The 25608-nt window shown below is 43.9% G+C and overlaps 2 protein-coding genes across 4 annotated transcripts in view; one reads left to right on the top strand and one right to left on the bottom strand.

The window, feature by feature from the left end:
- ISM1 (isthmin 1) overlaps positions 1-8107 on the top strand; it is a 71322-nt gene extending 63215 nt beyond the window's left edge. For both annotated transcript variants that reach the window (XM_072800047.1, XM_072800048.1), the window contains exons 5-6: positions 2559-2648; positions 6387-8107. In XM_072800047.1, the coding sequence (XP_072656148.1) occupies positions 2559-2648; positions 6387-6904 (608 nt within the window). In that variant the 3' untranslated portion in view covers positions 6905-8107. The remainder of the gene's footprint in view (positions 1-2558; positions 2649-6386) is intronic.
- An 8070-nt stretch (positions 8108-16177) lies between these two features.
- The window catches only part of TASP1 (taspase 1), a 315899-nt gene continuing 306468 nt past the window's right edge, over positions 16178-25608 (bottom strand). For both annotated transcript variants that reach the window (XR_012018238.1, XM_072800051.1), the window contains one exon: positions 16178-17980. Coding sequence is in view for 1 of the 2 variants with exons in the window: in XM_072800051.1 (XP_072656152.1) it covers positions 17915-17980 (66 nt within the window). In the remaining variant the exon portion in view is untranslated. The remainder of the gene's footprint in view (positions 17981-25608) is intronic.

Here is a 25608-nt window from a genome sequence, read left to right as displayed (position 1 = left end):
TATCAGCTTAGGGATCCCTGGGTGGCGCAGCGGTTTGGCGCCTGCCTTTGGCCCAGGGCGCGATCCTGGACACCCGGGATCGAATCCCACGTCAGGCTCCCGGTGCATGGAGCCTGCTTCTCCCTCTGCCTATGTCTCTGCCAATCTCTCTCTCTCTCTCTGTGTGTGACTATCATAAATAAATAAAAATTAAAAAAAAAAAAAAAAGAATATCAGCTTAAAGGGTTCTTCCAAAAAAACTGCACATTCTGAATGGTTTCATCTGAAAGATATTTCAGAGACAGGAAAATTTGAGCCCCACACCCTCAAACTTCCTTTTTCTTTTATTTTTATTTATTTATTTATTTATTTTTTGAGAGAGAGAAAGAGTGCAAGTGAGGGGAGGGGCAGAGGAAGATGGAGAGAATCTCAAGCAGGCTCCACAGTCAGCACAGAGCCCAATGCGGGGCTCCATTTCACAACCCTGAGATCACGACCTGAGCTGAAATCAGGAGTTCGGCGCTTAACCGATTGAGCCACCCAGGTGCCCCCAGACTTCCTTTTTCTATTCCTAGAACTCAGTTGTCAGATCATAAGGCTGAGATTTGAAACAAAAAAGAAGTGGAAGAGCAAAAAGGTTTCTGAGAGGAGAGAAGGATCAGATAGGATGTGCTCATGTTAGCAAATGGCATGTGTAGAAAATGGGGCTGAATTTAACAAGCTCCATGAAATTCTGGCTCCATGTCAGCTATGCAGGTGGATTTCAGAAAGTGGAGCAACCATCAAGATACTTTTCTTGATCTTTCCCATGATCATCATAATGAAGCTGAGTTGGAAGTCTGATATGATGGGATTTAGATAGGTGGAAATAAACCATAAATAATAATAATATGAGAGGGAGGAAGAGGAGGAAGACAGGAAGACAATGAAGAACGAAGAGAAGGACAGTAGAAAGAAGATGAAAGAAGAAAATAAAATGATAATGAAGATCATGGAGAATAGAATTTTTTGAGGACTTAAGTATCCAGCAAATTTCTAAGGTCTTCTTAGGGCTTATTTCATTTAATCCCTACAATAGCTTCATGAAGTAGGGGTTTATTACTGTACCACTTGACAGCTACTGAAATAGGCATGAGGTTAACTAGTATGAGTCACTCAAGCAGCAAGAGATCAGTCTTGAATCTGAATCCAGGCAGTGTGCTTAACCGATTGAGCCACCCAGGTGCCCCCTGGGTGAGTCCATGTTCACCATTACACCATTCCTCTGCCACCAGGAGGAGGAATATGGGGCTCAGCCACTCATGGATACAGACAGCATTTAGTGTCAAGGCTTGGGGGCTTGCCTGCTGTTTTCTTTTCCCAAGCTAGTGCTCAGATCCAAGTCTACCACCTGGTGACCACCATTTTGAATGTTTCTGACCCCACCCTTCCATCCTCTCTGCCTCTCTGTTCCTGGGCCTTCCAGTTTTTCAGGGCTTCATTGGAACATGAAGGACTTTTTTTTTTTTTTTTCTTTAACAGGATCTCTTTTATTTAGTTTGCTGATTCTCAGCCTTAGAGGAATGAGTCTTGGAGCCGACAGTCTCCCTGGCCTGGCAGTCATTACACTGAAAAAAATCTGTCTCCTAGGTCAACCCTACAAATAAGTGCAAGAGACCTCACACAAAGTTAGAGGGAGCCCCTTAAAGAAAATCAAGTCAGACCTTGTGACTACTATGTTCTACCACTCTGGCCTCCTCAGAGGCCTCAGCTGGCACAGGATTTGTTTTGTAGGGGAAGCCTGGATGGGGTGGTAGTTTGGGAGAGGATGGGGGAACCAGGAAGTATGAGACAAACTGGGTTCAAGTAATGACAAGAGCAAAAGCAAGTAATGACAAGCCCAGATTATTCTCTTTGAAGCACCATTGGTGGTGCTGGAAGTCCTAGAATGTGAGATATCTGCTCTTTAGCTATGAACTGCTGCATCACCAAAATGAGCTATAAAATACTCCTGAGAAAATTATCAGCTAACACCTACCACTTACTCCTGTAGGTGCTTTCTTTACCCGTAATTTATTAGAATGTGTTTAACTCTCTGGAGGTGGGGCACTCATTTCTGCCCATTTTACAGATGTGAAAGCTGAGGCACATGAATTTTAAGTGGCTTAAAGGTTACAGGTTAGTAATGATTGGAACCCAGTCGGTCAGTCCTTAAAACTGGTTTTGACCACTAGACAAAATATTAACCACTGCCTCTAATCCAGTTTGTCACCCTGATACCACCAGATAGACAGCCTTGCAGACACGTGTCCCCTACCACCCAAAACCCCATTCCTGGCCCTAGTGAATGAGTTCCTTAAGACTCATTCAGGCACATTTGGATCTGATTTCATACTGCAAATGGTATCTGGGGTTTTAATATATTTTATGCTCTACTACCTGCTTTTTACTGTTTCCTCCACTGGCAAATTCCTACCCATGAGTAGTAATGAATACAAAAAAGGCTTTGTTCAGGTGTATTTGTTTCTTTATTTGCTGGGGAGGTAGGGGGTAACTTTTTCCATATAACTAGGGGAAAATGAGCTCTTGTCTGTGTTTAGGAATTGAAGACACCTTCAGGACAGCTGCCACCGAAGTGAGTCTGCTTGCGGGAAGTGAGGAGTTTAATGCCACCAAACTATTTGAAGTTGGTAAGGAGATCTTTTCTCCCTCTTTTTTTTAAATCCAAATATTGATTTAATATTTTGGAGATTCCTTTTGCCTTTGCAGTGCCATCCCATCCTAGGATCCATTTAAATGTTTCATTTTCCTCTTCTGGGGTCCAGTTCTCTCAACATATTTTTTGCTCACTGAATATACGCCAAGCAAGAGAGAGCAGTCCCATGCCTCCTTCACCAGGCTGAGCAGAGTGCCCTCTGTGTCTGCCTTGCTTGCTACAGAGCTTCCGGGGCAAGAGGTGGGACAGAGCTGCCCTTCCCTTAGCGTGGATTCAGTCTCAAATGGGGCCTCAGGCCCCATGGAATCCCCTCTGGTAGCACTCACTGAGTGTCCCCAAGAAGTCAGGAAATGCTGGTCTCAGTTCTGTAGCAAAAGTTCTTCCCCCAAGGGAAGAAGGGAAAAGGAACTTTCTTAGTATTATGCCTGCCTCCCTCTACCACATAAATTTTTTGTAAACCCTTGGCATACTCTGCTACTTATCTGCTAGAAAGTACTAGACCAAACACAATAAATGTGAACCAAGCCAAATTGAAAGTGACTACTCGGGTCCAAGATGGGGCGCCTGGGTGGCTCAGTCAGTTAAGTGGCTGCCTTTGGCTGAGGTCATGATCCCAGGGTCCTGGGATCAAGCCTTGCATCTGTCTCCCTGCTTAGTGGGGAGCTTGCTTCTCCCCTGCCCCTCCCTCTGCTTGTGCTCTCTCTCTCAAACAAATAAATAAAATCTTTTTTTTAAAAAAAGAAATATATTAAAAATAGCTTCATGTGCTTTAGGATGCAATTCTTTATTGCTGAAAGATGAGACTCCTTCTGCAACATTTCTTCATGCTACTCGAAAATTCTTTCCTGGCCTTTTCACTTCCACCCTACCTCATCAGCCAAACAGAAGGCAGTATAGAAATTCTTTGTGATCCAGGACTTCCATCTCCATCCTTCACACATACGAACTACATTTAGTAGGAGCCTTCTACAAACATAATGCATGTGACTCCCTCCCCCCACCAAAAAGAAAAATAGTGAAAGATTAAATGTGGGAAATTTACATAAAATGGTAGAGCAACAAAGGTTGTCTTTGGGGGCAGAGAGATTCTCAGGTTTGCCCATACTATACACCCTACAGACAGGCAGCTGCTTGCTTTTTTGCAGAGGGATAGCTCCAGTTGCACAAAGCCAACTGAGATGAATGGGAATGGGTATCAATCAGGTTCTGGGCAGGAGCAAACACAGCATACTGAAATCAGGTTATTGAGGAGCATTGGATTAGGGTCTGTTTGCAAAGAGGTGAACAGGATAGAAAGACACCCTTGGCCTGAAGGGACCAGGGGGAGGAGTGGCTACTAGAACCCATAGAAAAAATGTGTGGAGAGGGCTGCCTGACAGCACTCCTGGCTCTCAGAAGGATGTGGCCAACCTGCAACAGTGAGGGAGGAAACACAGGAACAAATACTTTGACCTCACTCTCTTCTCTCCCCCTGGTCGCTGGCCAGGTCCTCCCCTGGGATCAACCCAAAGAGAAGTCAGGGCTCGAGGGAGCCCATTGATATAGTCCATGTAGGACAACCTTCCAGGGCAAGGAAAAACATGGAATGAGGATAGAGAAGGACAAACAGAGGATTCCTCACAGAGATGGGACACAGCTTGAGCTGCACAAGGTCATTGTCCCCCTTGTAGTATCTCCATTGTCTGATCTATAAAATGTTATGAGATGACAGCGTGAACTGACAGACCTATTGTAGAATTAAATTAGTTAATATTTGCAAAGCATTTGGAGCATGTCCATCACACTGAAGACCCACAAAAGTTTGATAGGTAAAAATAAGCCAATGTATATCCTACAGGTACATGAATTATGATGACCATCCACACTGGAAACAGAAAAGCCATTTTTTAGGGCCTTCACTGAATATTGTTTCTGAAGACCACGCCCTCCAAAGGAGACCTTCACTGGCTTTGTAGACACACATTTCCCAGGAGGGAGCCTGCATTCTGTCACTACTGTCCGGTCAGGGGCTCACAGGGGTGGAATCTTAGAGCTCAGGCCCAAATGGAGCCCTAGCACACCCCCAATGGCAGCGTACCCTGGACCCTATGCTGTGGGCTCCCTACTTTCCTTCAGCATGATCCTCATCACATTCTAGGACACAGGCGTCCTTTTCGTCCCCAGTTAAGAGATGAGAATCCTGAAGCACAGTGAGGGAGAACACCTACATGAGGGCATGAGCAGTATGCTAGATGCTTGAGCTGGAATTCAATCCCAGGCCACCAAACACAGGATCCCATATTCTTCATCTGAGGCCAGGCCTCTCTGAGCCCCTGAGAGATGCCCTATCTCTCCTGTCCTCATTCCACTGAAGAGAAGCCCGAGCCCTCCTCCAAACTGCCCGCCAACCGCGCCCATCCTGGCCACTTGATTGCCTCTTAGGGCACCACCAGCCTCCCAGGCACCTGGGTCAGAGATGGGAAGTTGCTTCTGATGTCTTTCTTCCTTCACCATCAAACCCACCCAGGCCTGGCAGCCTTCTGACCACCCTTGATCCCTCCTCTTCCTTCACTTCCCACCTGGACTCTCACCACTGATAGCAGCACTGAATACATCCTCCTTACTGTGCCACTTGGCCAATAGCTCACTGTCCCTCAAAAACTATCAGTAGTTCCTTAGTGTCCTCCAAACAAGCCTAAACTACACTGAAGAGCCCCACGATCGGACACCAACAGCCTTACTTCCTTCCCTATAACGCCTGTTCCTGTGACACCGAATGTGTTCCCCTCCCCCAGACAACCCCAGCAGATGTCTTCTGCTCACCAATGGTCACTGTTTGCCTGCTCCTGGGTCCAGCCATTCCCATGAGGCAGTGCAGGACCAGATAAACATTCCTTGGTTTTTCAAATAAAACCAGGAATCCACATTAATAAACTGCAATCACCTAAGTCTTAAATGAAGCCAACAATTAATTAATTGGCAATTAATTCAACATATTTTTAATTCTATAAGATCCAAATACAACAATCTCATGGGGGCAGGTTCTGGCTGGAAGACTAGAGGTCCATAGCCTCTGGCCTAGACGTTAAGTTCCCTAAACACAGGCCACCAGCCCCTTCCTCTTTGAGGCATCTTATTACATGGATTGCTTACAGTGATTGTCACTCTCTGGTGCCTACGATTAAGAGATTAGGCCATCAGCTTTAGTTTAAACCAGTCATGGAGTGGCACAAATAAAACCTGGTCCCACCATCCTCCTCTGAGGCACTTCTCCCTTGTCACCATGTACTTAAAGAGGAGATTCAAACTTGCCCTCTGAATTATTGTTCATTTTGTTCTAGGGGAGAGTGGGGTTTTCCCCCATATCCTCCCGTTTCTTCCCCAGATGACTGCTAAAATTCAGGGATAACAGTATCATATATTTTCAGAAGACAAACCAGATGAAGCAGTTGTGCTGGTGAAATCTAGGCGATGGCATACAGGTCGTCACTGCTGAAGTAGCTTCTCTCTACATTTCTGTGCGTCTGGAAATGTTTCATAGCCTAAAGCGGGGAAGTTGCCTGGTGAATAAAGTTCCCAAGTTCCAGGGGGTGGTGGTGGTGGATACGATCAAACCGAGGGCTGGTGGCTCCCCGACCGCAGGGGCTGGCCCGGGAGGGCAGGACTTGGCTTCAGTGTTAACCAGCTGCCCGTCTTGCACGTGGTGACAGGGTGTCCCTGCGGTCTTTTTCAGACACGGACAGCTGTGAGCGGTGGATGAGCTGCAAAAGTGAGTTCTTACAGAAGTACATGCACAAGGTGATCAACGACCTGCCCAGCTGCCCCTGCTCCTACCCCACCGAGGTGGCCTACAGCACGGCGGACATCTTCGACCGCATCAAGCGCAAGGACTTCCGCTGGAAGGACGCCAGCGGGCCCAAGGAGAAGCTGGAGATCTACAAGCCCACGGCCCGCTACTGCATCCGCTCCATGCTGTCCCTGGAGAGCACCACGCTGGCAGCCCAGCACTGTTGCTACGGCGACAACATGCAGCTCATCACCAGGGGCAAAGGCGCGGGGACGCCCAACCTCATCAGCACCGAGTTCTCGGCCGAGCTCCACTACAAGGTGGACGTCCTGCCCTGGATTATCTGCAAGGGCGACTGGAGCAGATACAACGAGGCGCGGCCTCCCAACAACGGACAGAAGTGCACGGAGAGCCCCTCGGACGAAGACTACATCAAGCAGTTCCAAGAGGCCAGGGAGTACTAAGGAGATGCCACCTCGGGTATATGTGACACAGACGCACTGCACTGATGTCGCCGGGGCAGAGGTGCGCCTACCCGCATCCATGTCTAGGTGTATATACCACATGGGCATTTTTCATCAATCACGCTAGGGGTGTGCGCCAGGCCCCGGTGGCTGCCCTCTGAAGCCACCTCGCCACCCGAGATGCCCCTGGAGCTCCTTGGAATTCCTCGGGGGGGAGATGTCGGCGGCAGGACGAGGACAGAGGAGTCAGAAGAAGAACCTGGAAGCCATAGCAGGTGGGATTCGATGCGCACCCAGATCCAGTGTTTCCTAGAGAAGCAAAGCGGAAAAGACCGAGCTGTAAACGTTATATGCAGTTTTTATATATAACTTATTTAATATGAATGTGACTTAAGCATAACCTTTTCGCTGGAGTTGTGAAACTGTTTAATCGCTTCTGTGAGAGTTCAGACAGGGGCTAAAGGATGTGGGAGAGAAAGGGAATTTTGGAATTATTTTTTTTTAACTAAGTAACTCAACAGAAGTGTATCAAAACAAGAAAACACCCACTTTAAACCAAATGTTCTTTAGTCATGAGGCACCTTGCTGGAGTCTCGGCTTCCCGAATGCCCTTGCCTAAGATTGGATAGGGGGTGCGGGGCACACGGGTATTTTAGGGGCACATCTGAGGACTGATTTTAAATAGGCTTTAAAATAAAAGGCCAATATTAGCATAACGCTATAATTCTACTAAAAGGCTTCAGAGTGGCAGAAGTTCTGCTTATGTCTTAGTAGGTTCAGAAGGCTGCAGGAAGGTCAGACATAAAAACAGGTAGTAGCACTTTTCCAAAGAAAAAAAGAAGCAAAATAAATGGGAAAAGAACATGGACCTCATTTCATCTATTTTAGTCTAATACCATTGTAACATTTTTTTACTCCGCCAATATATTCCCAGTAAATACATATAGAAAGAGTAGGAGGACTCAAGTCTAGAAAATCTTAATTGTTTATGTTTTAAGAAACGAAAAAAAAACTACATTATTTTTGTAAAGTATTTATTGAGTCATTGAGTCTTGTGCATCAAGCGATTGTGATATGACCTGGTTCTGTAGTGTGGAACTTAGGACAAATAAAGAGTTTGTTGTTATGCAATCTTTACTTGCAAAACTCCAGGAGAAGAGAATATATACTAAAATCATAATAAAATGTGTTACCTGCAATAAATGTGTTAACTGCAAATATTTATAATGCAAATACCATAAAGAGCCCTGGTAGCCCAGGGCTTCAAGGCAGGGGAGAGGAAGGTTCAAGCCAGGTGGGAATAAAAGACTCACTGATTGATGCAATGATGGGTGGTATAACTCATAGCATCTTTGGCACCAAGAATGTCAACCCAGGCCCCAGGAGGCTGAACTGAACCTGACACACAGGTAAGTTTTTGCACACTCAGAGCTAAGAAAGAGCAAGGAAGAGCAGGCCAGAGCAAAGGCAGTCTAGGTGAGGGGCACCTGGGTGGCTCAGTCGGTTAAGCATCTGATTCTTGATTTCAGCTCAAGTCTTGAGCTTAGATCATGAGATTGAGCCCTGAGTTGAGCTCTGTGCTGTGCTTAGAGCCTGCTTAAAATTCTCTCTCTCCCTCTCCCTCTGCCTCTCCCCTATCTCCCCCCAACCAAAAAAAAAAAAAAAAGAGAGAGAGAGAGAGAGAAAGAGAAAGAGAGATGGTACAGGTCAGCAGGGCTGCTTCCAGACAAAATTCTGCAATGGCATAAGTAAGTAGAACTACTCATCATGCAGATTATTCCTTTTCCAGATGAGAATACCAAAACTCAGAGGGGAAAAATATATCACATTGGGCCCATCTTTCATTTCCTAGCCTAATGCTCTTTCTATTTTATCAAATTGTTGGTGTCCTGGTGGTGTCTTTGGTATTCTTAATCCCACCCTTAAGTTCTCCTAATAATATTTGTTCTTTTGGAAAAGCTGTTATCAATTATTTACACTTTAGAGTGAATTACCTATGCATTTCCCTTCTCAGAACATTTATATTTAAGAGCTATTTCTAATTATGACATGAGAAGCCTTATTGACATCTGAAGGAGTTTTAGGCACCTGAACTGGTAGGAGAGAATCAATACATCTATTTACCAGGGAAACAGATTTGGTTTCTAATAATAATAGGAAGACTATTTCTGCAAAGAGTGTTGGTTGCAATGGATTGCATTGCCTTTGAGATGGCAAGTTCCCTGTAGGGACAGGTATTCAAGCAGAGACTGGAGATGAAACACATATGAAGCTCAACTGAGTGATGAGAGAAAAAAATGGACAACAATAACACCCTCTGATAAATGTTTTATTAAGGGTAAGCGCAAAAAACTATGGGAAAAAAGGCAGGAAGCAGGGAAGTACGTGTTGAGGCAAATGGAGGAGTGGAATTTCATAAAGCAGCAAAGAGGGAGGGGGAAGTGGATGCATTTGAAGTTAGAAAAAAGTAAGAACAAAAATAAGGAACGAGGAAGAAGCTTGGGGTTTACTAAAGGCCGCATGTTTAGAGTGATGAGCAGAGGAACAAGAGTGGTAAGTTTTGGAGCTATACCTAAGGTGTCTTTATTAAGGATTTATCATAGAAGATGAAAAGGAACAGAGCTCTTTCCTACTAAAGTGAGAATGACTGATGTGAGCAGTATTTTCAATGGGCTCATTGCCTTTTCTTTTTTTTTTTTTAAATATTTTTTTTTAATTTTTATTTATTTATGATAGTCACAGAGACAGAGAGAGAGAGAGAGAGAGAGGCAGAGACACAGGCAGAGGGAGAAGCAGGCTCCATGCACCGGGAGCCCGATGTGGGACTCGATCCGGGGTCTCCAGGATCGCGCCCTGGGCCAAAGGCAGGCGCCAAACCGCTGCGCCACCCAGGGATCCCCTCATTGCCTTTTCATAACAGACCTTGCTGACCTAATGAAATGAGAGTTGGAAGATAAGGTGAATCAGGGGCAAGCAAGGGCCCATGGGCTCTTTGCATACAGAATACATCCCTAGTCTCCTATACATCATCAGGTTAGTGCCACACCTCTGGAAATCTGGTGAACGATGATCTGCCTCTATCAGGAAAAGCTATTTTCCAGTCCCAAAGCCAATGAGTGATGCTCAGAAAGCCAGAACCCCTCGGCTCAGGTATCAACTAAGACAAGGCAATCTTTTCCAGCACAGGGGCTCAAGCTGGCCCCAGGGTAACCCCAGGTAATTCCCTTCTTGCAGATGGACCTTGTGCTTAAGAGCAGCAGCATGCAGCAAAGTGGCTGCCTACAACCTCACCTGAAGTTCCTGTAAATAGGACCATCAGCAAGTGCTCTACAAAGGCCTCCCATGGAATTTTTTGCTCCCTTGCTTCTCCCTGGGGAAAGACCCCCTTTTCTAATAATCTCTGGGCCTCTTGGGTGCCATGTGTGAGCAAGCCAATAGTGAGTGGCAAACAGAGATGCTCAGGGCCCTCTAGTGGCTGCACATGGGAAAGTTCAGGAAGAGGACTGAACGTGCGGAGTCTTCTCTTTGGCCCCAGTACAATTGTCCACCATGATTATAGTCTCCAGAGCGTTTCTCTCTGTGTAGTTCAGTGGCCAGGAGATTAAAGTTCTCCAGTCTAACATTAGGGATCAGAATAAGTACTATACTAGCCACTCTTTCCTGATCACACACTTTGTGCCTCTGGGCTACTTACTTCCTTTACCCTGGGAAGCAGGCATAGTGCATCACATCCATTTAACCGGAAAAAGAAGCCCAACAAGGTTAGTGAACTTGCCCAAAGCCTTAAGGCTCTATAAATGGCAGAGCTGGTTGAAGCCAGTTCTTTCCAATCACCAAGCCCACATTCATAACCTTAACCCTTCTTCTACTCTCTTCCTAAGTTTTTGCAACACTCACAGGATCAGTGTGGTTTTTGTTTTCCTCTAACTCACTCTGCCTTTACTCAATTTATTCAAGTCGGCCGAATCCCCTGCAACAATCCTTATGGTGTCTCATATTGGGCACAGAGGATCTGGCTTTATTTCTACATATTTTGTTCAGCTGTGTCATTCTGTAAGATGATGCTTGCTCCTCTAGCTGAGCCCTTGCTCCAGTTGGGTCAGTAACAGAGCTCGACATTTCTAGAAGAACAGAGACTGACCTGTTTTCCCTCCTGCAGGCAAGCCCTATGCTGTCACCTGTTGGGTGGGCCTCAGAGGTGGGTGTTGCATCCCGTGCTTCTCTACACCCCTAGTTCCTAGCACCTTACCGGGCAGATGTCAGGCAATGTGCAGAGAGCTGAAGAATTTGAAGGTTGATGCAAACTGCCTGTATTCCAGTTCCGGGTCTCACACTTGCCTGCTGTGTTCCACTGGACAGGTGAATCAGCCCCTGTGGATTTCCATTTCCTCATGCAGTTGTTATGAGAATTAACTAAGACAAGAACCACGAAGTTCCTGGGGCCTGTCAGATACCATGTGCAATGAAGTTTGGACATTGGTATTTAGTCATTTGGCAACTATATACTGACCACCTACTAGTTGCCAGGCACTATTCCAGAGGCCAGAGTTTTAATCGTATACAAATCCAAGTCTTCCTGTTGAAGAGCAGACAGCCAAAAAATATGTAAGCACATAATCTGAAAGAGTGATAGATAATGTAAAGAAAAATAAATTTGATCACACACATATGTTGTATTACTTATGGAAATACTAATTGCTGTAATAAATAATCCTCAAAATCCAGATGCCTGGGTGCCTCAGTGGTTGAGTGTCTGCCTTTGGCTCAGGTCGTGATCCTGAGGTCCTGGGATCAAGTCCTACATCCGGTTCCCGCAAAGAGCCTGCTTCTCCCTCTGCCTATGTCTCTGCCTCTCTTTGTATCTCTCATGAATAAATAAATAATTTTTTTTTTAAAAGGGTAATCCTTAAAATCACAGTGGCTTAAGACAGTAAAAATCTATGGTATGTTTCTGGTCAAGTGGCTTTCCTCTGAGTGATGACCCAGGGGTCCAGGGTCCTTCTATACTGTGGCTCAGCCGTCTTCAAGATGTGACTCTCTGGGATGTCCTGGGAATCAGCTCTATTCCTGTCTACTTGAGTAAAGAGCAGGCAGGACAAGCATAAAGGTTTACATAGGTCAAGCAGAGAAGTACTGTACATCATTTCCACTCCATCTCCACAGCTCTGTTCCATGCCACACTCTTTTGGGAGGACAATTGAGAAATAGAGTTTAGTTGGGACTTTGGGGGTGCAGGAAGCCTAGATAGGCTATGTACGCACTCAGCCCGTGTCTGCCACAGAGGTAGACCACCTGGCTACACAAGGCAGGAGTGAAAGGCAGCGGACAGGACTCTGGATGGGCCCAAAGCAAGCGACCAAAGAAGAAAGGGCTTTCCCAGCCCCTCACCATCTTCCACAGTGCATTGTAGTGCTAACCCGTCCTCGGTTTACTATCTATCAATTGGCTAAGACCACCTGTCTTACCTAATCACTGGCACAACCCTCTTGGCACTTCCCACAGTTCCTACACATCTGTGTCCACCAGCCCAGCTCTCAACTGGAAGCTCCTGTAAGCCTTTGCCTGATCACTCTCTCTGGGTAGTGGGGCTCCTCGGCTTGCACAGGAACAGACTCAAATGCCAGGGAGTTAACAGTGCTCCTCAGAGCACTTAACAGTCAACTGAGCAGAACTATGTGGATGAATACTCCAGCTTCCTCACTCTCAAGTGGGGCAATTCTGAAGCATGTTTTATTCTATTCTCAGAGCTCCATCGGGACTGAGCTCCAGGCCCCCACAGGGGTAACTGGCTTGCTAACATGTTATCTATTGGCTTTCTTCCCATCCTTGTGTTTCTTCCCCACTCTCTTTCTGTTGCTTGCTGGAATCATCTCCCCAGTGTCCTACCTGCTCCAATCATTTTCTTTGGATTCGTTTCCAGGGGAGTCCCAAACCAACACATAACTTTATGTTTTAATACTTACTGAATGCTATTCAAACATAAGCTTACTTTCATTACCATCATGCTCCTGCAGAGATGAGGCTTGGCTGTTGGTGATAGCTCTACCAAAAAAGAAAAGCCAATCTCATACTGACCAGAGATTGGCACTCTACTAGATTTTTGAGCTTTTACAAACCAAAGTTATAAACCCTCAGTTTTTCTGAAAACTGATCCAGTCCAGCAGACAGAAAATGACCCTTCCAGATACCTCTAAAAACTGCTGAACACCTTCTCCTAATCTTTGAATTCATCTCCTTGCTGGCTACAAACCAACCCTGCTCCACAGACCACGCTTTAAGTAGCACTGTTCTAATTAAGCGACGGTGATCAATGCCCCCTTGAGCAGTGATTCTGGCCTGACATACAAAATCATGAAAAAGCTTCACAGGAAGTTATGTGTGGGGAGAGAAGAGGATGGGGTTCTCCCTTTGTCATCCACTTACAGTTTCCAATGGAAAAATGTGTGGGTTGTCACATTATGCCTGCACTATTTTAGACTAATTAAAGGCTTGCCGCAGTAATTACTGGGTGGGTATACTCAGGAACATACATCCATGTGTACAGATCCTGAATACAGTAGTATAAATTAAGACAGAAAGCTTACAGCCCATTGCTTTTCTGAGGCTTAGTGTTGGTTTACCATACAGGATTAGAAGAAGAGAGGCACTTTCTGGGATCAGAAGGTAAGACATCTTAGGAACAAATTTATGAGACTAGCAACTCTTTGTTGAACCAGAAGAACAAAGCTTAGAGATGATTAGGTTTTCTGTTTTTGTTTTTGTTTTTTGTTTTTGCTTTTTTCTATCTCCATCTCCATGTAGAGGTTTGGAAAGTCAACATACAAAGATCAGTGCCTTGCCTAGAATGGTAAAAAGAACATCATCTTCAACCATTTTGGTGGTTGGGGAATTGGCGGGGAGGAGGGGAACTGGATTGAAACACAGCTGCAAAAGCAAAGCTGGGTAAGAATTTTACAACTTTGCTAATTTTCTATCTGTTCTGGGAATAGTAAATGTGCCCTTACAGATATTCATGATTGCCCTCAAAATAAAAAAAAATATATAAACTTAAAAAACAACTTTCAAACGGCACAGAAAAGTCTTTCATTCTTGAGGCATGTAATTCATGGATGATTTTCAAAATGTCATGTTTGAATTGGGAAAGTAACATTTCTTGAACTAACCAGCCAATTGCTTCAAGAACATGACTCAAAGGATATAAAAATTTCAAGCCTGACTATTAAAAAAGAAAAAAGGAATTTTTTTCTCTATGCAGCTAAGTTTATTTTTCTCAAAGGTCATGACTACATATTAGGTTTATTTGCCATGGAAGGGAATGGCCTAAATGAAGTATGCCTTTAATTCCTTAGTGAAATGGAGCAGTAGCAGATCTTAACAAGCACCACTTCAAGATTTCACACCAGTAGACATGCGGTTTTGCTTTGTCTAGCTCTGTCCTCCTTCACCCCTCTACACCCAGCGCAGGTTTTGTTCTGTTTTATCTTTGGAAAGCTTAGCAGATGGAGAAGGAGGGAGGGGAAAAGCAAAGAGAAAAGCCAGGATTTCCCAAGACAAAATCCTCTCTGGACCTCCTAAGGTAACTCATTGCCCCTGTTGTCAATATAACTAAAGTGAAGTCTTTATACAGGGCAAGACTGGGGAGACCCACACCACTGATGCACCTGTCCCCAGGGACCTTCAAATGCCCCTGCAGGGACCAGCCAAGACCAGGAAGAGATTTCCAGGGGCCTCGTGCCCCAGAGCCACATGGTTAGGATTCCTTCAGTCAAAAGAGAATGAGGTGTTTTGTGCTGATTGCTGTGGAGGGAAGATTTTTCTTCAAGAATGTTTTACGATCCTCACCTGGTGACTGACTCTATGGAGTGGAAGTCAAGGCCCACCTTCTCCAGACCTCAGGAAAAAGCCCTCCATGAAGCAACTCTTGAGTGCTCCCTCCCACTATGACAGGATATGATGAAGAGAAAACAAAAAAGGAGGAAAGCAGGGATCCTGTTCTAGGGAGATAAAGCTTGGTTCATACCACTCACCATCAGCAAATGTAAAAAACTGAAGTTTGGGATAAAAGCAAACTCACTCTCTGTTTTCTCTTCTTCAAGATTTCTACCCTGTACCATTCCAATTGCCTTCCTCACTGCTCCTCTTTCATTCCTTTTGCCACCCAACTGGCGTTTTTGTAGCCAACTTCTATTCTTTGGGCCAATCCTTTTGTTTGTTTTGAATACTCAAATAAATAAATAAATAAATAAATAAATAAATAAATAAATAAACAAACACTTTATTGATGTATAACGTACAATCAGAAAAATGTACACATGTCATAAATGTGTAGCTCAGTGAATTTTCACAAGGTGAACACAGTCATGACCAAAGTCAAGAAATAATTGAAGGGTCATGAAGAAACTCGCTGGGATGAAATGGTCTATATCTCGATTATGGTGGTGGCTACACAACCATATATATTTGTCAAAATTCAATGAATTGTCCACTTATAGAAAGATTGGATTTCACCATATGTAAATGTTACCTCAACACAAAATAAATAAAACATTACCATCACTCCTATGCTACCTTCCAGTCAGCACCCACTTTCCACCAAAAGTAATCAATATCATGACACTAGATTTGTTTTGCCTGATTTTCGAACGTTGCTAGAGTCCTCTGACATATGCTCCTTGAGGTCTGGCATCTTTTGTTCAACATCATTTTGTGTGAGTCTTCCATATTGCTGTTTGGAGTTATCAGTCATTCATTCTCATCATTGTCCAGTATCGCAAGTTTCTATTTACCTTTCTGCCATGAACAGGCATTTGGGTGGTTGCCAGTTTGGAGCTTTTACAAACAGCGCTGCTGTGAACAGTTCAGGTGTGTCTTTTAGTGCTCATATAGACACATTTCTATTGGGAGTGTAATTAACAGGTCCTCAGGCATGCACAGTATTAGTAGATACTGTCCGAGGGTTTTCCAAAGTTATTGGTTGACATTCTACCCAGGAGTGATTGAAGGTTCTGGTTCTTTGATCAATATTGGTTCTATCCCTACACTAACCATTCTTTGATATTTTTATTCTTTAGATTTAAGTCAATGTATGTGTGCTGAGCATTTGCTGTGTGCTTGTCACAATTCACCATGCTGGAGACACAAAAAAGGAGCAGGAACCCTGTCATAAATGAATGGTTCAGTGGGGTGACTAGTTCAGATGACTATATTACAAAGTGATAGATACGATGGGACCAGATGAGGATGTGATTAATTACAGAGACTGTACTTAATAAATCAGAGCTGCCACATTTTATTTAGGGGGAAAAAAGTCTAACGATAACAAGTGTTGGCAAGATGGTGAAAAAACAGAAATTCTTATTGCCATTGCTTATGGGGATAATTTGACTATACCTAGTACAGTGGATGCTGTAAAGTGGATATAGCAGAAATCACCAATTTCACTCCTGAGGGCTTTCTTTCTATTGTCAAAAATTGGAAACAACTTGTCTACCAACAGAGGAGTGGCCAAATAAACCATGCATTAAGATAGAATACTATCCAGCTGTTAAAATGATCTAAAGCTATGCCTACTGTCACAGATGTGTCATAAAAATATAATATGTAAAAAAGTAAATTGCAAATGGATATATGAAGTTTTACACAATTTCAATAATTTAAAGAGTCACAAAACAATGCTATATTATGTGTGGACATCAACATAGGTAATAGTACTAAATTATGCACAGGAAGGCTAACCATCCAATTTCAAGGTAACAGTTACACCTGAGGATGGATGACAGTGAGTAGGTGGAAAAAGTGGAAAACATTAGAGGAAATATGGTATTTAAAAAAAAGAAACCTAAAATATACTACAAGATATTAATACCGGTTAAGTCTGAGCATTGGGTAATGAACAGTTGTTACGTTATTTTCTTTATGTGTAATATATTTTCAACTAAGTACTAAAAATACACAAAACTGAAGGGAAAAAAATAAATGATGTAGTGAGGTTGGATGGCATCCTACAAGGTCATGAGTCTAATGCCCCTTGGCACATATAAGTCCACACACAGAGGATGATGTGTAGGCTGCCATTGGTTGGTAATGGTAATATTAGAGTTGGGACGTCTGTATTCACCAACTCCTAGGCAAGGAAGCCACTCCAACTAACAGTTGCCTTCGTTCTTTCAAAAGAAGAACACACTGCCTCTCCCCAAATTCAGAGTCTAACTTCATTTCTTGTGTGCACAGTTTGGGATAAACAGAGGCCAGTACTGGGAACATGGTCCCAAATCCAGCACCTACTGAATGGAAGGCCCCGAGCTCATCCCACAGCCTTGCTAAATCACACTTCCTGTCATGCCCCCTGCAGTTCTGCTCCCAGATCTGCTGGAAGAGCCAAAGAAAACATGAGAACTGCCCCTTCTAAGGCCACTGGGTCCCATTTCAGTGTGAAATGCCTGCTTACTGAGCATTTCCTTTGTGCTAGATATTGGATCAGGAAATAAACTCAGCCACCCTTTTAAAATGTCACAGGTGAGGGGATCCCTGGGTGGCTCAGCAGTTTAGCACCTGCCTTTGGCCCAGGCCGTGATCCTGGAGTCCCGGGATTGAGTCCCACATCGGGCTCCCTGCATGGAGCTGCTTCTCCCTCTGCCTGTGTCTCTGCGCTCCCCCCCTTTTTGTGTGTCTAATGAATAAAATTAAATAAATAAATAAATAAATAAATAAATAAATAAATTGAAAAAATGTCACAGGTGAGGACCTCAAGCCTCAGGTAGTAGAAAGACTTGCCCATGATCACTCAAGTGGTAGATCCATATTTAAACCAGGGTATGTCTGGCTCCAAACCCACATTTCTTCTTTCACCCTTTGGATGTCAAATGTGCAGGTACTTCTGTCCCCTCTGTCCCACCTTTTCTACAGGGAACCAGCATCAGGGTGGGGTGTGAAGGAGTGGGATTTTATTCTCATCTGAGCACCTTCCAAGTTCACGTCGGGCCCCTGGTCCCCACTGGTCCATCAGAGGGTCTATCCCACAGCCATCACGATGACTCCGCATCCATCTGCCACAGGTTTTTCCCACTCTCCGTTCCCCTGAAAAATTGAATTGTAGAAAACTAGAGTAAGAACAACTAGACTGTGAGCAACTTCTGGTTTCTGCTGGATGAACCAGATGTGAGCCTGACATGCCAGGTGTTTCTACTTCTGTCAGAAACTGGAGGTTATAGAAGGCAGAGCTTGGACACACCAGGGGCTACTGATCCACATCTTGTCTGGGTCTCCAGGGACCAAGGTTCGAGAAGTGAGCCCCACTTAATCATAGCAGGGCACAGTCACTCAGGGAGGTGGAAGAAGGCTCAGCAAGGTACTGATTAGAGAACAGAGAGAAATAAAGGGGAAAAGGATGATGAAATGGAAGCCTGAAAAAAAAATCCCTCACTCTAGCTTATTTGTCAAAAAAAAAAGAGAGAGAGTTGGTTTTTAGAGTTCTAAGGTTGCTATGATGACTGAAGGTACGAAGGGGTTAAGTTTGATGTGCAGCAGGTGGAGCTGCAGAGCAAAGGGCCCAGGCTTCCCATGGGAAGTGACCAATAACTCAGACCACTGACCCCATCAACCATGCCCTGCAGCAAAAGCCTCCCCCTACTCCCAACAAAAGCTGAGGGGTCATGGGCCTGGGGACCATTGGCCCTATTAACCATGCCCCTCAGTGAGACCCCCCCCCAAGCAAAGTCTGAGGGGTCATGGGCCCTGGAAAAACACAGCATCTTATCTTTTTTCCCAGAAAAGACAAATCCATGGAAGGGATAGTAGAGTACACCTCAAGCAAAAATACTTCCGAAATTCTGAAAAGAATTCAGACTTCATTAGCAGAGTTCTGGGTGGTACACTAGCTCTGTGTTTCAGGAGATATTTTAACCTTAAAAGCATTGGTATGCTCCTGTGCTTGCAAACCCAAGGGCAGCACATTGAGAGAGATGATGCCATAGGGACTCAAGGCTGAAACCAAGAGAACTTAACTCTGGTTAATTTAAACAGAAAACAAGGATCCCTGGGTGGCTCAGTCAGTTAAGCATCTGCCTTTGACTCAGGTCATGATTGGGATCGAGTCCCGCATTGGGATCCCTGGATGGCAGGGAGTCTGCTTCTCTATCTACCTTGCCCCCCTGTTTATGCTCGCTCTTATGCTCACTCTCTCTCTCTCTTTCTCTCTCTCTCTCTCTGAAATAAATAAATAATCTTTAAAAGAAATTAAAAAGAAATGAAGCATATCAGACAGATATTGTGTAGCTTTAGGGATAATCAAATAAATAAGAATAAAACCACATCGCATATCATTTAAGAGGGAGGCTATATCAAACAAGATAACCATGGCTTAAATAAGATAGAAGTTTATCACTGTCTTGTGAAAAATAAGCCTGGCCTTTAATAGTCCCAAGTAGTCATGGGATCCAGTTTCTTCCACATTTCTCTTCAAGCCATTTCCACTTCATGGTCTAAAATGACTACCCAAGCTCCAGCAATCACATTCATACTCCAGCCAGCAAAAAAGAGAAAGGAGTGAAAAAGACTTCTCAGAAGTTGCAGGCACATTTTTCTTTGCATCCCATTCACCAGAACTCAGTCCTCTGGTTGCAAGAGAGGAGGATGTCTTTATCTAGGTAGCCAAGTGCCCCAGCTAACGAGGTCCATGACAAAGAAAGAAGATACTAGAGAGAAAATTAGCAGTTTCTTCCACAGGGGCCTAAACCATATGAATTTTTGTGACAACTGCAGTCATATATTTTTATGGCAAGTGTGAGCAGACCAGGCAATAAGCCTCATGCAGAACATGGCTTTGAGCAGGGCTTTTCCTCTTAGGGTTAAGTGAAGATTGTCACTCAGATCCAAGGAGAGAAATGCTCTGTTCCGGGAAGTTCCAGGTCCCCGGTCCCATAGCATCTAAAACCCTCAGTAGCATTGCTGTGCACACGTGGTCCTTGGTCTCTGGGCCCAGGCCCGTGGTCTTAAAGCCTCAGCTTGACCGCAGGAACCTGGTGCATTTCAGTCTCTGTGCCATCTCCAGCACCTAGCCCAGGGCCAGGCACACACAGCCAGCTTTCAAAGAAATGTTTATGAAACTGATGAATGAACTTCTACATTCAACTGCCTCCTATATACACGGGTGATGATTTTTCACATGGGTGAAAATATTTTAAAATGTTACTGAATTCATAAATGTATATTTTTTCTCCCCATGTGTATTTTCTCAGTGAATTTCTAAGCACATGTGTATTGGCGGGGTGGGGGTGGTGGTGGTAGCAGGGCTGGGCAGCAGAGTTAGTCTTGGGCTAGACTCCCTGGATTTGAATCTTTAATCTGCCACATGCTAGCTGTGTAACCTTGAGCAAGATACTTCACTTCTCTGTGCTGTAGTTTCCCATTTGGTACTGTTGCAATGGGGTTATCATGAGGATTTAATGAATTAACATTTATATTATGTACATTGTGTGTATCATTTAGAAGAATGACTGGCACAGAGGTTTAAATAAAATAATTTTTTTAAGATCTTATTTATTTATTCATGAGAGACACACAGAGAGAGAGGCAGAGACACAGGCAGAGGGAGAAGCAGGCTCCATGCAGGGAGCCTGATGTGGGACTCGATCCCGGGTCTCCAGGATCATGTCCTGGGCTGAAGGTGGGCACTAAACCGCTGAGCCACCCAAGCATCCCAAAATAAAATATTAAAAGTGCATAAAATCTTTTACAAAGTCTCATTTCTTAATGTCTTAAAGAGAGTCTCCTGAACAAAGCTGAGAATCTATGACCCACCCTAGATGATTTTTAATTTGGCACGTCTTTAGGTTCAAGCTTTTTTTTTATTGCCCCAATCCCAAGAACAAGCCAGTTCATCACTGTCAGAGACAGTTTCTGGGGCATGTCCTGAGTATCCGGGTCTAAATTACATAGTTACAGGTTGCTCTAAGAGAAGAGATGCCTGCACACAACATTCACCTTACACTCTGTTGTCTTGGCTGATGAACCCAGTACAGGGACTGACTCTATTTCTCTCTCCAAACCCTCCACCTGCCACCTCGATCGCTTCATAGCATCCCAGCAGCTGCCCATGTTGCAAACAGAGACCAATTCCCTTTGATGCCCAGGACCAGACGAGGTCCATATGAGGCTCTCAAACAAAGCTTTTGTTTTGTTTCTAAATAACTTAAGAAGGCTTAAAGGGGGAGAAGAAGTGCCCTACTTTCTCAGGCTCCTTTTCCTGCTAAAACAGAAAGAAAAACCCAAGACCCAGGGAGGGATCCAATGAGACAGAGAAATAGACTTTGAGAAGGAGACAGGAGTACAAGACAAGGAATGCCTGCAAAGCTTAGATTACTTCCTAAAGGATGGGGGGTAGGGGGATACGTGATCTTTATCTAATCAGACAGTCTACCCAGGAAGTCCCTGAGATCAAAGCAAGGGGCTTTTTATTTAGTCCTGCGTCAACTTAAAAACAGTCCTGGCAAAGCCACAGATCTGGACAAGCTCACACCTCTCCCCACCCCCACCGCCCTGAGCTGTCTCTTAGCATCTGAACCCTCTTAACATTCCATTTGGAATAAAACCCTGGGATGAAAAGAGTCCCCAGGATTACTGTAGGAAGAAGAGACAACATTTGACAAAGTAAGGCAGAAAATGTTGGGCCAAGCCACAGTCCTCCCTGGCTTCCCAGAACAACTAGGTGTGCACCGAGGAAAGGCACACCATTTCCACTTCTCTGCATAGACTCCCCACCACCCACCATTCCCCTCGGATCAAAGGAGTCCTAAAAGGTACACAGCCACTTGTCACAAGGATTTTTTCCCCACATGCCAGGCACTGTGTCAGGACAACTCTGAGGAAAAGCAGGCGCTGGGGGGGAGCAACCAGACTGATGTGGGATAGAGGCCAAGAGAGGAGTGCCACTGTCCCCATTCCTTGGTCCAAAGGATGAGCTGGTGATCTGGAGCGGGGTGGGGCGTGTTCTCAGAAAGTAGGAGACACACACAAAGGCTGACCTGTTGAAAAGACAGGTGCTGAAAAAGCTGGAGGCTGGTTCAAAAGGGAGGGAAGTCACTTTTCAAAAATACAATGGCTCAAGGGGGACAGGACAGGAAACAGAGGTAGAAAGAGTTCATCCCCCTGGATAAAAGACTATAGAACCAGAGTCACCCTCCAGTGCATTACCACAGAGAAAGCTCAGCACAATTTTTTTTCCAGTGCAGCTGAGATCCTTGTATCCTTTACTTCCAAAAACAAACACGTACAGCTCAGAAGGAGCTAAGACTTCTTGGTCATTTATTTTTTTTAAAGATTTTATTTATTTATTTATGAGAGACATAGAGAGAGAGAGAGAGAGGCAGAGACACAGGCGGAGGGAGAAGCAGGCTCCATGCAGGGAGCCCGATGTGGGACTCGATCCCAGGACTCCAGGATCACGTCCTGGGCTAAGGCAGCGCTAAACCTCTGAGCCACCCAGACTGCCCAATCCTTTATTTTTTAGGCACTTAAAATATATATTATCTTATTTAATCTTTATAAATCCCTTATGATTATTACTCCCATTTGATGAGCTGGGTTCATCAGTTTGGACCTAGTTTCTCTTACACAAATCCTGGGCTCGAGTTGATTATTCTTTTATTTTATTTATTTATTTGAGAGAGAGAAAAGAGAGAGCACGAGTGGGGGTGAAGGAGCAAAGGCAGAGGGAAGAGGAGAAGCAGACTCCCCATTGAGCAGGGAGCCGATGCAGGCTCAATCCCAGGACCCTGGGATCTGAGCCAAAGGCAGACGCTTAAAGGACTGAGCCACCCAGGCACCCCTCAAGTTGACTGTTAAAAGCAATTTTTAAAAGAAGAGTTTTTAACATTTGCCTTGAAAGAAAACCTTGCTCTTCAGTACCAGCAGCTTGAAATGGAGGCTTCCTTATGGGAGACTGAACAAACCCTTTTCTGTCCTCTTCTCCCAACAGAAATGATTTTTTCATAGCCAAATTGTTGGGAAACTCAGTATTTCTTGTGAGTCTTTCCGGATTTCAGTATAGTCAGTTCGTCACTTTTAGGATGTATTTTTCTCTAAGAAATGTTATCTATCTTCCTCCTTTTAAGGACCATTTGCATTAAAGAGGAATTATCACTTTAAGCCAAGAAACATGTGAAATAATTGCTTGATGTTCTGTAGGAAAATGTTGCAGCTGTCAGGTACATCGCTGGGGTCTGGCTATGCATCAGAATCAGCTTCAATAACACTCACACATGCTCATGTGGCCCCTTACAAAACATGTCCTCATGGGTGTTCTCTTTCATATTCCCCACTCACAGGTAAGGAAATGGAGGTGGGAGCAACTAAGTGAGTTGCTTAAAAATACACAGGCCATTGTGGAAATCAATTGCCTCATTATAAGACATAACAAATGTGAGGTGTATTTTTAAAATATGACTTTTAGTTTCAGAATTTATTAAACCTTAAAGTGATGAGCAGGACCCAAAAATAGAGAAAGAGGGTCTTGTCTACCTTATTATCAGGAGTGTAGGATTTAAACGTACATCCTTACATCTTTCTGAAGGCTTACGGGTTTTAACTGTGATTGGCTGATGAGCCTCTTGGAAGAAACTAAGTTTCAACTGGCTTTGGTTATGCCTTGATCATTATCAACTATTTCAAACATTCAGGATGCTTTCCCTTTCACAGGTGGAAAATGGTAGGTGATGGGGGTCAAAAAGATGCCTACAAGATGTCTTCACATTGTTTTCAATTCCCCAGGCACTGATCTCTTCTCAGGGTTGGTGCCACGTCAGGGAGCAGACATGGCTTCCAACACCTCTATGTAGAAGACACTTATTAAACACACATATATTGCATAGGAGATAAGTTAAAAGCCAAAGCACTCTTAGAAATAATCTAGTTTAAGTTTCTTATTTTCCGGATGAGAAAACTAAAGCACAGAGAGAGGGCAAAGAGATCTGCTCATGCAGCTGGCAGAAAAACACAAGGACTCCTAGCTCTGATGACTACATTTTAACACCATTTGGCCAGAAAACAGTTTGTGTCTTTTCTGCTCCTTCTTCTCTTGCTGGTCATCTATTTCTTGCTGCTCCAAAGAAAAATCAGAAGGTTTCTATTAGTCTTATAGAAGCGTTCCAGCGAGGATCTTCTTGATGCCAGGAACAGAGAGACACTCCACCTCAGTGACCACCAGGGGGTGCCCACAAGACAGTCTGGCAAATGGGGGGGTCTCCCTGGAGAATCTCCCTTCTCAGGGGAAACACAAATGATACCACAACTGAGACTATTATCTTTTGTTCTTAGAAGGGGTTAGAGGTCTCTGGTCCCTTCTGAAAACAAGTTTGGGAATGAAAAGTGAGGAAAGAAAATCTGCAACACGTGCAGACCTTGAACTTAAAATGTATTTGTTTACCGCTCTTGTTTGCTTGCTCTTCTAATATCTGTCTCCATGAATAAAATGGGAAGAAACCTGTTGCTTTGATTCCCAAACAAAGCAGAAAAGAGCAGGGATTAGATGTCATGAGAGGACTCATAATTTCGTCTATAAGAAAGGCAAGAAGGGGTACCGCTTATAGTATGGCTTTCTGCACCCCAACCTGTTTCCTGGAACAGTCATCTGATTGTCTGCCTCCAGAGACTTGACCATGACCAAAATCCCTCTGCTGCCCTCAGAAGGCAGAAGTCACTTCAGATGAAAGCCAGATCCAAAAGGCTCGGCTCTTCAGTAAATCCTACCAGCATCAAAATACTGAAATGTGGGTAATGCGTATTCATTCGTAATTCCCATTTGATGAACTGGATTCATCGATTTGGGCATGATTTTTCTTATTCATGCCATGAATTACTCACAGAATTGATTCATTAATAGAAATTTTTGAAAGAAAATCTTGTTCTTCACAGCTGTTTGAAATGGAGGCTACTTTATGTATTTAAAAAAGTTTCAGTAACCCCCAGAAAACTCTCTTACTGCCTGCTGTAGTTACATCTTCCATCCCACCCACCTGACCCCTGGCAAGCACTGATCACTATAGTTTTATCTTTTTGAAATGTCATGCAACTAGAAACATACAGTACATTGCAAGTGGCTCCTTGCATTTGCAATACAAATATTTGCATTCAAAACATACAAAATATTTGCAAATGGCTCCTTTCACTGGACATAATGCCTCTGCGATTTATCCAAGTTGTTACTGTTGTTGTGTGTATGTGTGAATGGTTTATTTTTTTATTGCTGAGTAGTAATCCATTGTATGAATATACCACAGTTCGTTTATCACTTAGTAAGGGACATTTAAGTTGTTTCTAGTGTTGGGTGATTATGACAAGAGCTGCTATAAACAATTACATAAAGGTTTCTGTGTGCACCTAGGATCTCATTTCTCTAGGGTAAATATCTAGGAGGGGGATAGCTGGGTCATATCATAAATGCATGCTTGACTTTTTAAGAAAATACCAAATAGCTGTACTGTTTTGAATTCCCACCAACAATGTGTGAGCATTTTAGTCGCCACATGTCCTCATCAACACTTGGTACTGTCAGTATTTTTTTTATTTGAGTCATTTCAGTAGGTATAGAGTAATACCTCATTATGTTCTTTGTTTGAATTTCCTTGATAGTTAATGACATTGAACATCTTTTCATGTGTTTACTTGTCTTCCACATACCCTCTTTCATGGAATATCTGTGTAAATCTTTT

The sequence above is a fragment of the Canis lupus genome, chromosome 26, assembly GCF_048164855.1.
Source record: "Canis lupus baileyi chromosome 26, mCanLup2.hap1, whole genome shotgun sequence".
NCBI classification, from domain to species: Eukaryota; Metazoa; Chordata; class Mammalia; order Carnivora; family Canidae; genus Canis; species Canis lupus.
Note: the sequence above shows the minus strand (reverse complement) of the source record. Positions and strands in the feature narration are given on the sequence as shown.